This window comes from Schistocerca nitens, chromosome 4 (genome assembly GCF_023898315.1).
Source record: "Schistocerca nitens isolate TAMUIC-IGC-003100 chromosome 4, iqSchNite1.1, whole genome shotgun sequence".
Lineage (NCBI taxonomy): Eukaryota > Metazoa > Arthropoda > Insecta > Orthoptera > Acrididae > Schistocerca > Schistocerca nitens.
In genome coordinates, this window is record NC_064617.1 from 108,696,434 (window position 1) to 108,713,001 (window position 16,568).

The 16,568-nt window shown below is 43.9% G+C and overlaps 1 protein-coding gene across 1 annotated transcript in view; it reads left to right on the forward strand.

Annotated features, from left to right (window-relative positions):
• LOC126252673 (15-hydroxyprostaglandin dehydrogenase [NAD(+)]-like) overlaps positions 1-16,568 on the forward strand; it is a 68,173-nt gene that overhangs the window by 10,521 nt on the left and 41,084 nt on the right. Inside the window, exons 2-3 of the mRNA XM_049953576.1 lie at positions 3,681-3,774; positions 11,726-11,849. Of these exons, the coding sequence (XP_049809533.1) occupies positions 3,682-3,774; positions 11,726-11,849 (217 nt within the window). The 5' untranslated portion in view covers position 3,681. The remainder of the gene's footprint in view (positions 1-3,680; positions 3,775-11,725; positions 11,850-16,568) is intronic.

Here is a 16,568-nt window from a genome sequence, read left to right on the forward strand (position 1 = left end):
ACCGCCATCGTTTTAACGTTTGACACCGTAACTCTCGTATCATATCCGTGGTATTCTCCTCCCTATTTCGCTCTAGTACAAATCGAGCGGCCCTTGTTTGAATTTTTTCGATGTCCTTCGTCGATCCTATCTGATGCGGTTCCAGCACCACACAGTAATACTCCAGAAGAAGACGGACGAGAGTAGAGTAAGCGGTCTCTTTAGTAGCCCTGTTGTATTTTCTAATGCTGTCTTTGGTTTGTTTTACCCACAAAATTATCTATGTGATCGTTTCAACTGCATTTTTTCGCAATTATAATCCCTAAGCATGTAGTTGACCTAATAGCCTTTAGATTTGTGTGCTTTTCGTGTAATCGAAATTTAGTGGATTTCTTTTAGTACTCATGTGGATAACTTCACATTTTACATCATTTAGAATAAAGTGTCACTTTTTGCACCATACAGATATCTTAACTAAACTGTTTTGCAAATTATTTTGATCATCTGATGACTTTAAAATACGGCAAAAGACAGCAATCGATCTAACAGCGCTACTCTGTCTCCTAAATAATTTATGTAGATCGAAACAACAGACTGTCTCCTAAATCGCTTATGTAGATCAGGAATAACACAGGGCCCATAACACTTTCTTGAGGAACTGCTGCTGCTGCTGTTCCTCCCGAACAGGCCATGATGGCCCAAAAGTACCGACCGGTCCCCGTGTCATCCTCAGGCCAAAGGCGTCACTGGATGCGGATATGGTGGAGCATGTGGTCAGCACACCGCTCTCCCGGCCGTATGTCAGTTTACGAGACCGGAGCCGCTACTTTTCAGTCAAGTAGCTCCTCGGTTTGCCTCACAAGGGCTGAGTGCACCCTGCTTGCCAACAGCGCTCGGCAGACCGTGTGGCCACCCATCCAAGGGCTAGCCCAGCCCGACAGCGCTTAACTTCTTGGGGAACGCCAGCTATTAATTCTATTTTACTCGATGACTTTCGCTCAGTTACTAGGAACTGTGACCTTGTGACCTTCTTCACAGGAAATCACTAGTCCAGCGGCGCTATTGAGACGATACTCCATAGGCATGCAATTTTGTAGGATTCGTTTGTGAGGAACGGTGTGAAAAGGAAATCTAAAAATATGGAATCAATTTGATATCTCACTGGTATGGAGCAGCATGTCTGTCGGAAAGCACTTCTGAGGAATGGTGTGCAAAGGAAAGATGCTGCTCCATGATGGCGCACGTACCTGTATCGCAAATGTAACGCAGAAGTTACGCCAATTCCAGTGGGAGGCACTCGAACAGCCGCCCTACTGTACTGACCTTTCCCCATGCGATTATCACGCCTTCGCTTCCTTTAACAAAAAAAGGACGAGGATCTCCCGAAGGCAGTTACGGATTTCTTCACGCAGCAGGACATCTTCAACCTGGTGCGCCGGGTACATGATTGCCTCAATACTCACGACAATTTTGCCTGACTGGCACACCGATTTTGGAATGTACGGCCTTTTTAAAGGAAACTTTTTTATCTCATTTTGTGGAAAGTGTTACATGGTGGTTTCATATGCAATCCCGTTTGTTGACCGATTGCATTTTCCTAGAGTCCTGGCAATAAACCGAAGACGGCTACCTACTTTTGCTACCACTGACACGACACGATCGTTACATTCCATATCCTTACAAAGTATTAGTCCCCAGGTGAGTCTGCATTGAGATAATTCATACAGGGTGGTCCATTGATAGTGACCGGGTCAAATATCTCACGAAATAAGCATCAAACGAAAAAACTACAAAGAACGAAACTCGTCTAGTTTGAAGAGGGAAACCAGATGGTGCTATGGTTGGCCCGCTAGATGGCGCTGGCATAGGCCAAACGGATATCAACTGCGTTTTTTAAAACAGGAACCCCCATTTTATTACATATTCGTGTAGTACGTAAAGAAATATGAATGTTTTAGTTGGACCACTTTTTTCGCTTTGTGTTAGATGGCTCTGTAATAGTCACAAACGTATAAGTACGTGGTATCACGTAACATTCCGCCACTGCGGACGGTATTTGCTTCGTGATACATTACCCGTGTTAAAATGGACCGTTTACCAATTGCGGAAACGGTCGATGTCGTGTTGATGTATGGCAATTGTGATCAAAATGCGCAACGGGCGTGTGCTATGTATGCTGCTCGCTATCCTGGACGACATCATCCAAGTGTCCGGACCGTTCGCCGGATAGTTACGTTATTTAAGGAAACAGGAAGTGTTCAGCCACATGTAAAACGTTAACCACGACCTGCAACAAATGATGATGCCCAAGTAGGTGTTTTAGCTGCTGTCGCGGCTAATCCGCACATCAGTAGCACACAAATTGCGCGAGAATCGGGAATCTCAAAAACGTCGGTGTTGAGAATGCTACATCAACATCGATTGCACCCGTACCATATTTCTATGCACCAGAAATTGCAGGGCGACGACTTTGAACGTCGTGTACAGTTCTGCCACTGGGCACAAGAGAAATTACGGGACGATGACACATTTTTTGCACGCGTTCTATTTGGCGTCGAAGCGTCATTCACCAACAGCGGTAACGTAAACCGGTATAATATGCACTCCTGGGCAACGGAAAATCCACGATGGCTGCGAAAAGTGGAACATCAGCGACCTTGGCGGGTTAATGGGAGGAAGGATAATTGGCCCCCATTTCATCGATGGCAATCTAAATGGCGCAATGTATGCTGATTTCCTACGTAATGTTCTACCGATGTTACTACAAGATGTTCCACTGCATGACAGAATGGCGATGTACTTCCAACATGATGGATGTCCGGCACATAACTCGCGTGCGGTTGAAACGGTATTGAATAGCATATTTCATGAGAGGTGGATTGGTTGTCGAAGCACCATACCATGGCCCGCACGTTCACCGGATCTGCCGCCCCCGGATTTCATTCTGTGTGGAAAGTTGAAGCATATTTGCTATCGTGATCCACCGACAACACCTGGCAACGTGGGTCAAAGCATTGTCAATGCATGTGCGAACATTACGGAAGGCGAACTACTCGCTGTTGAGAGGAATGTCGTTACACGTATTGCGAAATGCATTGAGATTGACGGACATCATTTTGAGCATTTATTGAATTAATGTGGTATTTAGAGGTAATCACGCTGTAACAGCATGCATTCTCACAAATGATAAGTTCACAAAGGTACATGTATCACATTGAAACAACCGAAATAAAACGTTCAAACGTACCTACGTTCTGTATTTTAGTTTAAAAAGCTACCTGTTACCAATTGTTCGTCTAAAATTGTGAGTCATATGTTTGTGACTATTACAGCGCCATCTATCACAAAGCGAAAAAATTGGTCGAACTAAAACATTCACATTTCTTTACGTACTACACGAATATGTAATAAAAAATGGGAGTTCCTATTTAACAAAACGCAGTTGATATTGGTTTGACCTGTGGCAGCGCCATCTAGCGGGCCAACCATAGCGCCATCTGGTTTCCCCCTTCAAGCTAGACAAGTTTCGTTCTTTGTAGTTTTTTCGTTTGGCGCTTATTTCGTGAGATATTTGGCCCGGTCAGGATCAATGGCCCTCCCTGTATATATTTATGCAACTATGTGTTCCAGAGCTGTCAGAGAATCGTTTGCACCCTTCTCGTCCTGCCGCGCGTCACACAGCAAGTTCTCCCGTGTTGCAGGATGGACCCCTCTGGCAAGGTGGCGCTGATCACGGGAGCGGCCGGCGGCCTGGGCAGAGCCTTCAGCAGGGCGCTGCTGTCCGCGGGCGCCAAGGTGAGTGTGTGTGTGGGTGGGTGTTTGTGTGGGCGTGAGTCACGTGGCCACAGGTCACGTGTTCGAGGCGTCTGGATCAAGGCCGAGGAAAGTGCGCAGCGTCCGCACAGCGCTGATAAGCCACGCTGAAGAGCGCCTCGCGGGATGTGCAGTGTTGCGCAAGCCACCGATTTGTCCGCAACAAGGTCGACCTTCTTTACACATCTGCCATTGTGCAGCAGACGTCAGAAGACTAGTACCTCGTTTTCCTATGAGCGGTTTGTGCAGTCGATATTGCTAAGTCGATCTTGTGGGGTGTCATTCGACGCGTAGGTAGTCGTGCGACTCCTGGTATAAAGTACGTACGAGGGTAATCTCAAAAGTAAAGTCCCCTACTGTTTTATAATTACATAGACCTGTTTATTTCTATATTGGTTTACTTCAGTTTACAGTTTGAACATTTAGCTATTTTTCGACATAATCACCATTTCTGTCGATGCATTTTCGTAGATGCTTTGGCAGTTTTTGTATGCCCATGTCATACCAGCACGCCGCCATGCTGTTCAGAAACTTATGAACCTCTTCTTTCACATCGTCGTCGGAGCTGAATCGCTGGGATCCCAACTAACGCTGACAGGTACTGTGAGACTCTGAAAAAACTCAAACGGGCGGTTCAGAACCGGAGAAGAGGAATGTTGAGCAAGGGCGTACACATTCTCCATGACAACGCTCGCCCACACATCCCTCGGTAAACCGTTAGTCTCCTGCAACAGTTTCAGTGGAACACAATCACCCACCCACCCTATAGTCCTGACTTGGCGCCCAGTGACTGTCACCTGTTCCCTAGGTTAAAAGAACATTTGGCCGGAAAGCGATTCAGCTCCGACGACGAGGTGAAAGAAGAGGTTCATGACCTTCTGAACAGCATGGTGCCGAGCTGGTATGACATGGGTATACAAAAACTGCCACGGCGTCTACAAAAATGCATCGACAGAAATGGTGATTATGTCGAAAAATAGCTAAATGTTCAAGCGGTAAACTGATGCAAACCACTGTAGAAATAAGCATGTCTATGTACTTATAAAAAATTAGGAGACCTTACTTTTGGGATTACCCTCGTACAACAAATGAAGCCTATGTTCGTCTGTGAAAATGGACTCGATAAGCAACCTGAGCTATCAGTAATAGGAATCTGACCTGCATAACAGTGTGTACGCGTTATTTCACTGCCATTTAAGTCCTCAACAGATCGTTACACGAAAAACGTAAAACTAACGTTTGGATAAGCTATCTGACTGCGTATTCAAATGGTTCAAATGGCTCTAAGCATGACTACGTATTCAAATGGTTCAAATGCCTCTAAGCACTTTGGGACTTAACATCTGAGGTCATCAGTCTCCTAGACTTAGAACTACTTAAACCTAATAACCTAAGCACATCACACACATCCATGCCCGAAGCAGGATTGCAACCTGCGACCGCAGCAGCCGCGTACTTCCGGACTGAAGCGCCTAGAACCGCTCGGCCTCAGCGACCGGCGACTGCGTATTTGAATATGAAAAACTACAGGAACAAATGAACCTGTAAGAATGAATACCTAATCTATCTGACTTTGTATTTGAATAAGAATTCACAACTGATACATAATCTGGCTTGTGCAACGGCATTTACTGGATTAGAATACATGACATTTTGTGGTGTGTCGGTGTCTCTGGTTTGCCCTAAGTTTACACTCACCTCTTTAGGTGAGTGCCTTATTCCAATTGGTTTACAGCAATTCGTAGAGGCATGCAGCAGCAGCAGCTAAAGCTTATGGTTACGAAGAATGAATTTAATAAAAAGAAGTTTGCTTGGGACCTGTTAACTACTAAATAACTTGTAAGATGGGATTTCATAAATTAAGTCTATTTTAAAACCTCAGAAATCAAGACGTGTCACGCTGCCCTCACGTCGTTGATGGCAGATCTTACCACACTCAAAGCCTGATTTCATTTATATGGCCAGGAGAGATTTAGATGGCTTAACTACGCTTGAAGATGGAACTCAAGGTAAAATTCGCAAGCATAGCGTAAAGCGCAATTACAGGGTTAGGCTCTTGATTGTTAGCCCGAGTTTGCAATAATCCCATGTTCTGCTTGTCAGTTATAAGCCTCCTTACCCATCGAATAATAATTATAATTCTCCACATCTAATTCATAAATATACTGTGGTTATTAAATGTTAATGTAACTTCGAAAGTAAAATAATTTGTTAATCTGGCACTCAGCCATTATTGACACTTATAAGATCATTGTCAAGCATTTCGCCATTATTAATACTTCTCCAACTATTATTGCTCATGATGATTTCTACAGTTTTTAAATACACTTGATGTATAAAATCCTTCCTTGCATGTTATTTAGTAGTTAACAAGTCCCAAGCAAACTCCTTTTTATAAAATTCATTCTTAGTAGCAATAAGCTTTAGCCGCTGCTGCTGCATGCCGCTGCGAATTGCTGTAAACCACTTGGAAAAAGGGACTCATCTAAAGAGGTGAGTGCGAAAACTTAGGGCAAACCAGAGACACTGACACACCACAACATGTCATGTACTCTAATCCAGTAAATTCCGTTGCACAAGCCAGATTCTATATCACTTGTAAATTCTTATTCAAATACGCAGTCAGATAGCTTAGGTATTCACTGTTACAGGTTCATTTGTTCCTGTAGTTCTTCGCATTCAAATACAAAGTCAGATAGCTTATCCAAACGTTAGTTTTAAGTTTTTCATGTACCGATCTGTTGAGGGTTTAAATGACAGTGAAACTGACACTCATACAACACGCACGTAGTGTTGTGCAGGTTAGATTCCGATTACTGATAGCTCAGGTTGCCTACCTAGTCCATTTTCACAGACGAACATAGGCTTCATTTGTTGTAGGTACGTTACTGACAAGGGAACCTCCCCATCGCACCCCCCTCAGATTTAGTTATAAGTTGGCACAGTGGATAGACCTTGAGAAACGGAACACAGATCAATCGAGAAAACAGGAAGAAATTGTGTGGAACTATGAAGAAAATACGTAAAATATGCAAACTGAGTAGTCCATTCCAAAGATATGGAACATCAAGGAGAATCTGAGCTCAGGAGTGCCGAGGTCTCGTGGGTAGCGTGAGCAGCTGTGGAATGAGAGGTCCTTGGTTCGAGTCTTCCCTCGAGTGAAAATTTTAATTTTTTATTTTCAGACAATTATCAAAGTTCAGGCACACACACACAATAAACTTCGCTCTCCAAAGTTCCAGGACATGTTCAGATTTGCTTGGGCATATGCAGGATTTGACGATGTACACACGGAAAAATTTTAAAACGTTAAAAACATATGTTTTGACAGAGCACAGGGAAAACTGTGCGACTGTGAAACTGTTGCATTCATTTGTTGCAGTTTATGAGACAAACTCTTGCGATTTCATCACTTTTTTGGGAGTGATTATCACATCCACAAGAAACCCTAAATCGGGCAAGGTACAAGAATCTTTTTGCCCATTCGCCAAGTTTACAAGTTAGGTGGGTCGACAACATATTCCTGTCATGTGTCGTATAGAATATATCAGACGTGTTTTCCTGTGGAGGAATCGGTTGACCTATGACCTTGCGATCAAATATTTTCGGTTCCCATTGGAGAGGCACGTCCTTTCGTCTACTAATCGCACGGTTTTGCGGTGCGGTCGCAAAACATAGACACTAAACTTATTACAGTGAACAGAGACGTCAATGAACGAACGGACAGATCATAACTTTGCGAAAATAAAGAACGTAAACTTTTCACTGGAGGGAAGACTTGAACCAAGGACCTCTGATTCCACAGCCGCTCACGCTAACCACGAAACCACGGCGCTCCTGAGCTCACTCTCTCCTTGATGTTGCATATCTTTGGCATGGACTACTCAGTTTGCATATTTTACTTATTTTTTTCATAGTTCCACACAACTTCTTCCTGTTTTCTCGATTGATCTGTGTTCAGTTTTTCAAGGCCTATCCACTGTGCCAACTTATAACTAAATCTGAGGAGGGTGCGATGGGGAGGTTCCCTTGTGAGCCGTGCTGCGGCTCGCGTTGCTGCTGTTGTAGGTTTCTGTCTTCTGCTGGAGGCCAGACTGTATCGTTTAGTTGGCATGGTTGCGGTTGTTTTTCTTCTTCTCGTGTTGACTGGCGCCATTTGGTTTCGCAAGCGTTGCCTGTCCGCTAGTGGCAGCAGCGGCGTTATCGATATGTAGTAACTGTGGCCCTATCTTTGGGGTGACGTCGTTGTTCTTTTGTATCGTTTGAGGGAGCAGTTCGGTTGGGGACTGCGGAGGAGCCGAGAGTGCAGTGGGAGGACACGCCGGGACCACTGGCGGCACGCATGCAGTGCCGGATGGAAGGGTTGTGGTCGCGAGGGTACACGACCTACTCGTCAACCAGATCCAACAAACATTAAGCTGACTGGATTTTAATCCGATTAGTGAAACCTCCACCATTGGGAGATCTCGCGATTCTCCAGTGACTTGGGTTCGTGTTGCTGCTCGCAGTGTCGCCGAGATGAAGAGCAGCGAGTGGAGTACTTGGGGAAGGTGGATCTACTTAGCTTTCTTATTGTTACTAATTTCTGCATTCTATGTGTTACTGTTTGTTAAGTTCAACCAGCGGTATTTTTCCTGCCTGGTGGCCGCTAACGCCCCAGTTCCCTACCCTGGAGGTTAGTGTATGTAAAAGCAGCATACGTTTCCTCACCTTACCGCTGCTGACCGGTAAGGCGTGCAGTTTTGACAGTTTCCTTGATTTGTAGATCGGTTGGTGTTTCTTCTACTCTGGTAGTGGTGCTTCCTTTCTCCTTTCGGACGCTCTAAACACAGCATTCTGAGGACATAGTGCAGTGCGCCAGTTCCGGCCCTGGCGTGTTGTTCCATCGTTGCACTGGTTATCGGACGTTAGGTAGCTTCAGCAGATTATCATTCGTTAGACTGCCACTAGTCTAAGTTACCATCTTGTGATGTGAATATAACTCAAAAATGATTCAAATGGCTCTGAGCACTATGGGACTCAACTGCTGTGGTCATAAGTCCCCTAGAACTTAGAACTACTTAAACCTAACTAACCTAAGGACAGCACACAACACCCAGCCATCACGAGGCTGAGAAAATCCCTGACCCCGCCGGGAATCGAACCCGGGAACCCGGGCGTGGGAAGCTAGAACGCTACCGCACGACCACGAGATGCGGGCGAATATAACCCCTGGCTGCCCTTCTCATTGCTCGCAAAAGTATTTTTGGCCTGATCTACTCAGAGGTCGATTCCGGGAGCACCGTCTGTGACTGGACCTTGTGTTTTATTGTGTTGTTATTTTATTATTGTATTACCAAGTTACCATCATTTGTCTCGCCTGCTTGGGGATCAGTTGCTTTTTCTTTTGAATTAAACTTGTTATTATATTTGCTGTTTTATTGTACGTCCTAATTTTTTAAAATATAATTGCCACTCTTTTCGTTACAGCCAGTTAAACGGTTGTCCTACCAAGTTTATTATCATTTTGTCTCACCTGTTTGGTGACCAGTTGCCTGTCTTTTAAATTAGTTTCTGCTATTCCATTGCTGTTTGACAGTATGTTCGTTAATTTTTTTAATAATTGCCATTCTTGGCATTTAAGGCCTTCAGCCGCGAAACAATTCTTAATTTATTGCCAGTAAGGCTTTCAGCCGTGAAACAGTTCTTAATTTATTGCCACTAAGGCCCTCAGCCGTGAGTGTCGTTACTTGTCTTAAAATTCTAACTTGGCAATTGTATTTTTGCAGCGAGCTTTAAGACCTTTGGTCACTTGCCTTTTATATTTTAATAACTGTAATTGTGAGTTGCAGCAAGTTTAATCATTTCTTAATTTATTGCCATTAAGGCGTTCAGCCGTGAGCATGGTTATTTGTTTTAAAATCCTATTTTGGTAATTGCATTTTAGCAGTGAGCTTTAAGATCTTTGGTGATTTGTCTTTTATATTTTAATAACTGTAGCTGTAAAGTATAACAAGTTCAAACAATTATTAATTTATGCCCATTAAGGCTTTCAGCCGTGAAACAATTCTTAAATTGTTGCCATTATTTTAGTTTGTTGTTGATTTTAAATTAATTGTGTGTGATAAAAAAAGGTCAACCAATAGGAACTGATTACGGCCCCGTCCACAATCGGAACTGAGCCCTGCCTTCCTTGACTACCACGTTTCAGTTACACTGGTGGTGGAAGAAATTTGCTGCACCACTTTTTGACCAGAAAGAGGAAGAGAGGTGGCGGCGTGAAGCTCCGGATCGCCACACTGGACGCTTGCGTCCTAAATGAAATTCAAAGCTCTCCGCCGTGTCTCGTGAAGTGAAGGCATGCGACACTGTTGTAGTTGATCCGTCCGTCGGTTAGATGTTGTGTCTCCCTTACACTCTTTGTGGTTCTCTAGTGGATGGAGGAGCGAGGAACGCATGCCATTCATGAACAGAGAATTCAGATAGTAATTTATTCTATATCTACAGTACTGGCCATTAAAATTGCTACACCACGAAGATGACGTGTCACAGACGCGAAATTTAACCGACAGGAAGAAGATGCTGTGATATGCAAATGATTAGCTTTTCAGAGCATTCACACAAGGTTGGCGCCGGTGACGACACCTACAATGTGCTGACATGAGGAAAGTTTCCAACCGATTTCTGATACACAAACAGCCGTTGACCGGCGTTGCCTGGTGAAACGTTGCTGTGATGCCTCGTGTAAGGAGGAGAAATGCGTATCATCTCCTTTCCGACTTTGATAAAGGTCGGATTGTAGCCTACCGCGATTGCGGTTTATCGTATCGCGACATTGCTGCTCGCGTAGGTCGAGATCCTATGACTGTTAGCAGAATATGGAATCGGTAGGTTCAGGAGGGTAATACGGAACGCCGTGCTAGATCCCAACGGCCAGTCGAGATGACACGCATCTTATCCGCATGGCTGTAACGGATAGTGCAGCCACGTGTCGATCCCTGAGTCAACAGATGGGGACGTTTCCAAGACAACAACCATCTGCACGAACAGTTCGACGACGTTTGCAGCGGCATGGACTATCAGCTCGGAGACCATGGCTGCGGTTACCCTTGACGCTGCACCACAGACAGGAGCGCCTGCGATGGTGTACTCAACGACGAACCTGGGTGCACGGTTGGCAAAACGTCATTCTTTCGGATGAATCCAGGTTCTGTTTACAGCACCATGATGGTCGCATCCGTGTCTGGCGACATCGCGGTTGAACGCACATTGGAAGCGTGTATTCGTCATCGCCATACTGGCGTATCACCCGGCGTGATGGTATGGGGTGCCATTGGTTACACGTGTCGGTCACCTCTTGTTCGCATTGACAGCACTTTGAACAGTGGACGTTACATTTCAGATGCGTTACGACGCGTGGCTCTACCCTTCAGTCGATCCCTGCGAAACCCTACATGTCAGCAGGATAATGCACGACTGCATGTGGCAGGGCCTGTACAGGCCTTTCTGGATACAGAAAATGTTCGACTGCTACCCTGGCCAGCACGTTCTCCAGATCTCTCACCAATTGAAAACGTCTGGTCAATGGTGGCCGAGCAACTGGCTCGTCACAAGACGCCAGTGACTACTCGTGATGAACTGTGGTATCGTGTTGAAGGTGCATGGGCAGCTGTACATGTACACGCCATCCAAGCTGTGTTTGACTCAATGCCCAGGCGTATCAAGGCCGTTATTACGGCCAGAGGTGGTTGTTCTGGGTACTGATTTCTCAGGGTCTATGCACCCAAATTGCGTGAAAATGTAATCAGATATCAGTTCTAGTATAATATATTTGTCCAATGAATACCCGTTTATCATCTGCATTTCTTCTTGGTGTATCAATATTAATGGCGAGTAGTGTATTTTGAAGCCACTCGCTGGCAGCGAGAGGGCTGAACGGGCGCCATGTTGGCAGGTGGCGCTGTCGGACGTGGACGCGGCCGTGGGCCAGAAGTTCGCGCAGGAGCTGGAGCAGCAGTTCGGCAGCGGGCGGGTCGTCTTCGTCAAGGCGGACGTCACCGACCCGGCACAGCTGGAGGGTGAGTCAAGTGGGGCTGTGGGCGGTAACGCCATTTGCATACTTGCAACTGATATTTCAAGATTTCAGTTGTTTCTTGAGTTTACACCTGAGGATCTTTCTCTGCCGTGCTAGGAATTTTTCAACCCTAGGTAGCCAGCTAAACCTCACATGTCATCGCCAACTGTCTATTTCCAATCTTTGACAAGCTTTTACTCCTTTTGGGAAACGCTTTATTTATCATAATTGAAGAACTACTGAAAGCAATCGAAAGAAAGGATGTAACATCTAAAGCTCTAGTTTTCATTAACTTTAATGGTATAGTGTACAAGTATAAACTAAACTAGCTGTCTCACACGACAAATGTATGGAAAAACAAGGTAGTAGGTTATGCATTGAACAGAAATTCTGATCACTCTAAGAATAGGAAAGTTAGTTAGTTAGTTAGTTGCGTGTTCCATTGATCAATGGCACGGTACGGTAGTCGTTATGATGTGGAACGTGTCTAGTGCACAAGAAATGCACATATGAAACAAAATTTTTTAATGTATATATATTACAATACAGAGTTAAAGATTAATGTTTCTATTATTTACCCCATTCCCTTGAATGGCACAAAATGCATGTACTGTATTTATAGATTTATTTATTTCTATTCAAGAATTCATCTATGGTATAGAAGGAGTTGTCAAGGAGATATGATTTCAGTTTATTTTTGAAGCTATTACTGCTGTCTGTCAGACACCTTATTTCACTTGGCAATTTGTCGAAAATTTTTATAGTAGCATATTTTACCCCTTTCTGTGCCAAAGATGGGTTGAGCAAAGGATAGTGTAAGTCTTTCTTTTTTCTGGTATTATAATCATGAATGTCACTGTTGTTTTTAAACTGGTCCATGTTCTTGAGAACAAATTTCATTAGTGAGTAGATGTATTGTGAGGCTGTTGTAAGAATTCCCAATCTTTTAAAAAGATGCCTACGGGATGTGCGACTATGAACCCCACACATTATTCTAACCACTTTCTTTTGAGCAGTGAATACTTTTTGTCTAAATGTCGAGTTACCCCAAAATATTATTCCGTATGACATCAGAAAGTGAAAGTATGCAAAGTATGTTAGCTTACTAATTTCTATATCCTCAAAATTGGCAATTATTCTGATCGCAAAAGTTGATGAACCTAGTCGCTTTAGGACATCCAAAATATGAATTTCCCAATTAAGATTCTCATCTATATGTACACCCAAAAACTTAGTATGCTCTACCCTTTCTACTGACTTCTGTTGATGTGTTATATTTATTGAAGGAATTCCACGTTTTGCAGCAGAAAATTGGATGTACTGTGTTTTTTCAAAGTTTAGAGCAAGCCCATTTGCAGAAAACCAATTAATGACTTTTCCAAAGACTTTATTTGTATCATTTTCAATTTGACTTTCTTTTACTGGATTAATAATGATGCTTGTATCATCAGCAAACAGTGTCAGTTCAGCTTCCTGTTTCAGATAGGAAGGGAGGTCATTCACATATATCAAGAACAGAAGGGGACCCATGATTGAACCCTCTGGAACACCTAATGTAATTTCACCCCAGTTGGATGAAGTGGCAAACTTATTTAAATAACTTGACCCATATAAGGAAACTTTTTGCTTCATGTTCTGTAGGAACAACTTACAGCACTTGAGTAGCGCTCTTTGGGTATTGTAACAGAAAACAGAAAGATACCAAACTCTACCTTGTAGTGGGTCAAATACGCTGGGATGAACTATTTCAACCGCCTTCTAAACGCGACATGTGCCTTTATGGCCTATGATTTAGAGGCAACAGCAGTCACTGGATCAGCTAAACACATCTTCAAGTAATAGAAAGTAAGGATCTTCTGTCCTTGTTCTCATATGACAAAAATATATATAACAAAGTTTGGAAATATCTGATAACAACTAGGATATGCAATAATCCTGTTTAAGATGCACGAAGTAAAACGATTATAGTGGTGCATCATATGAAGGAATGGGTTTTTACAGAAGTCTGAGCACACGTTGATTTGAACATTTCTGGAAAAGACCAATAGCTAGACCTCAAAAGCATATTTTTAACGACATCAAAACTAAAGATGAGAAATGGATCAAATGTGTAACTGTAGGAGAGCCTTGTGCAAATCACATGTGGCTTTCGGTGTAAAGTAACGAATGTAATGATTTCAGCCATGATTAAGATTACAAACAATTCATATTGAAGACACAACAATGAATCATTTCACCATTGTTAACTATCAATATTTAGCGATTTGAAAGTCATGAAGTATCTATAAGAGAAGACTTCAAATCACTTGCAGACGCAAGTAGGGAGACAGACAAGTCATCAAACACTGACGTTGAAGGAGAGCCCCAAAGCATCATGGTCCATCCAGAAGGGACAGCATTTTGTTGACCTACAGGGTAGGAGATATTTACACAATGGAGACGCTAGTGTAAGGATCTTACAGTACACGCAGTTGAATTGAAGCCACAAGCTGGCAAATAACAAGTAAGCAGCTGCCTGGAGGAAAATTTTGCAGAACTGCATTGAAAGAAAATCCTAGGAAGTGCCGGCCGAAGTGGCCGTGCGGTTAAAGGCGCTGCAGTCTGGAACCGCAAGACCACTACGGTCGCAGGTTCGAATCCTGCCTCGGGCATGGATGTTTGTGATGTCCTTAGGTTGGTTAGGTTTAACTAGTTCTAAGTTCTAGGGGACTATTGACCTCAGCAGTTGAGTCCCATAGTGCTCAGAGCCATTTTTTTTCCTAGGAAGTTCTGGTCTTACGTTAAATCAGTTCAAAATGGTTCAAATGGCTCTGAGCACTATGGGACTCAACTGCTGAGGTCATAAGTCCCCTAGAACTTAGAACTAGTTAAACCTAACTAACCTAAGGACAACACACACATCCATGCCCGAGGCAGGATTCGAACCTGCGACCGTAGCGGTCGCGCGGTTCCAGACTGAAGCGCCAGAACCGCTCGGCCACCAGCGGCCGGCGTTAAATCAGTAAGTGGCTCGAAACAGCGTATCTAGACACCTGGGATGATGATGGCATTGAAACAGAGGATGACACGCGTAAAGCTGAAATACTAAACACCTTTTTCCAAAGCTGTTTCACAGAGGAAGACCGCACTGTAGTTCCTTCTCTAAATCCTCGCACAAACGAAAAAATGGCTGACATCGAAATAAGTGTCCAAGGAATAGAAAAGCACTGGAATCACTCAACAGAGGAAAGTCCACTGGACCTGACGGGATACCAATTCGATTCTACACAGAGTACGCGAAAGAACTTGCCCCCCTTCTAACAGCCGTGTACCGCAAGTCTCTAGAGGAACGGAAGGTTCCAAATGATTGGAAAAGAGCACAGGTAGTCCCAGTCTTCAAGAAGGGTCGTCGAGCAGATACGCAAAACTATAGACCTATATCTCTGACGTCGATACGTTGTAGAATTTTAGAACATGTTTTTTGCTCGAGTATCATGTCGTTTTTGGAAACCCAGAATCTACTATGCAGGAATCAACATGGATTCCGGAAACAGCGATCGTGTGAGACCCAACCCGCTTTATTTGTTCATGAGATCCAGAAAATATTAGATACAGGCTCCCAGGTAGATGCTATTTTTCTTGACTTCCGGAAGGCGTTCGATACAGTTCCGCACTGTCGCCTGATGAAGTAAGAGCCTACGGAATATCAGACCAGCTATGTGGCTGGATTGAAGAGTTTTTAGCAAACAGAACACAGCATGTTGTTATCAATGGAGAGACGTCTACATACGTTAAAGTAACCTCTGGCGTGCCACAGGGGAGTGTTATGGGACCATTGCTTTTCACAATATATATATAAATGACCTAGTAGATAGTGTCGGAAGTTCTATGCGGCTTTCCGCGGATGATGCTGTAGTATACAGAGAAGTTGCAGCATTAGAAAATTGTAGAGAAATGCAGGAAGATCTGCAGCGGATAGGCACTTGGTGCAGGGAGTGGCAACTGACCCTTAACATAGACAAATGTAATGTATTGCGAATACATAGAAAGAAGGATCCTTTATTGTATGATTATATGATAGCGGAACAAACACTGGTAGCAGTTACTTCTGTAAAATATCTGGGAGTATGCGTGCGGAACGATTTGAAGTGGAATGATCATATAAAATTAATTGTTGGTAAGGCGGGTACCAGGTTGAGATTCATTGGGAGAGTCCTTAGAAAATGTAGTCCATCAACAAAGAAGGCTTACACAACACTCGTTCGACCTATACTTGAGTATTGCTCATCAGTGTGGGATCCGTACCAGATCGGGTTGACGGAGGAGATAGAGAAGACCCAAAGAAGAGCGGCGCGTTTCGTCACAGGGTTATTTGGTAACCGTGATAGCGTTACGGAGATGTTTAATAAACTCAAGTGGCAGACTCTGCAAGAGAGGCGCTCTGCATCGCGGTGTAGCTTGCTCGCCAGGTTTCGAGAGGGTGCGTTTCTGGATGAGGTATGGAATATATTGCTTCCCCCTACTTATACCTCCCGAGGAGATCACGAATGTAAAATTAGAGGGATTACAGCGCGCACGGAGGCTTTCAGAAAGTCGTTCTTCCCGCGAACCATACGCGACTGGAACAGGAAAGGGAGGTAATGACAGTGGCACGTAAAGTGCCCTCCACCACACACCGTTGGGTGGCTTGCGGAGTATAAATGTAGATGTAGATTATCTTTCAGACCCAACGCCAGTAAACGCA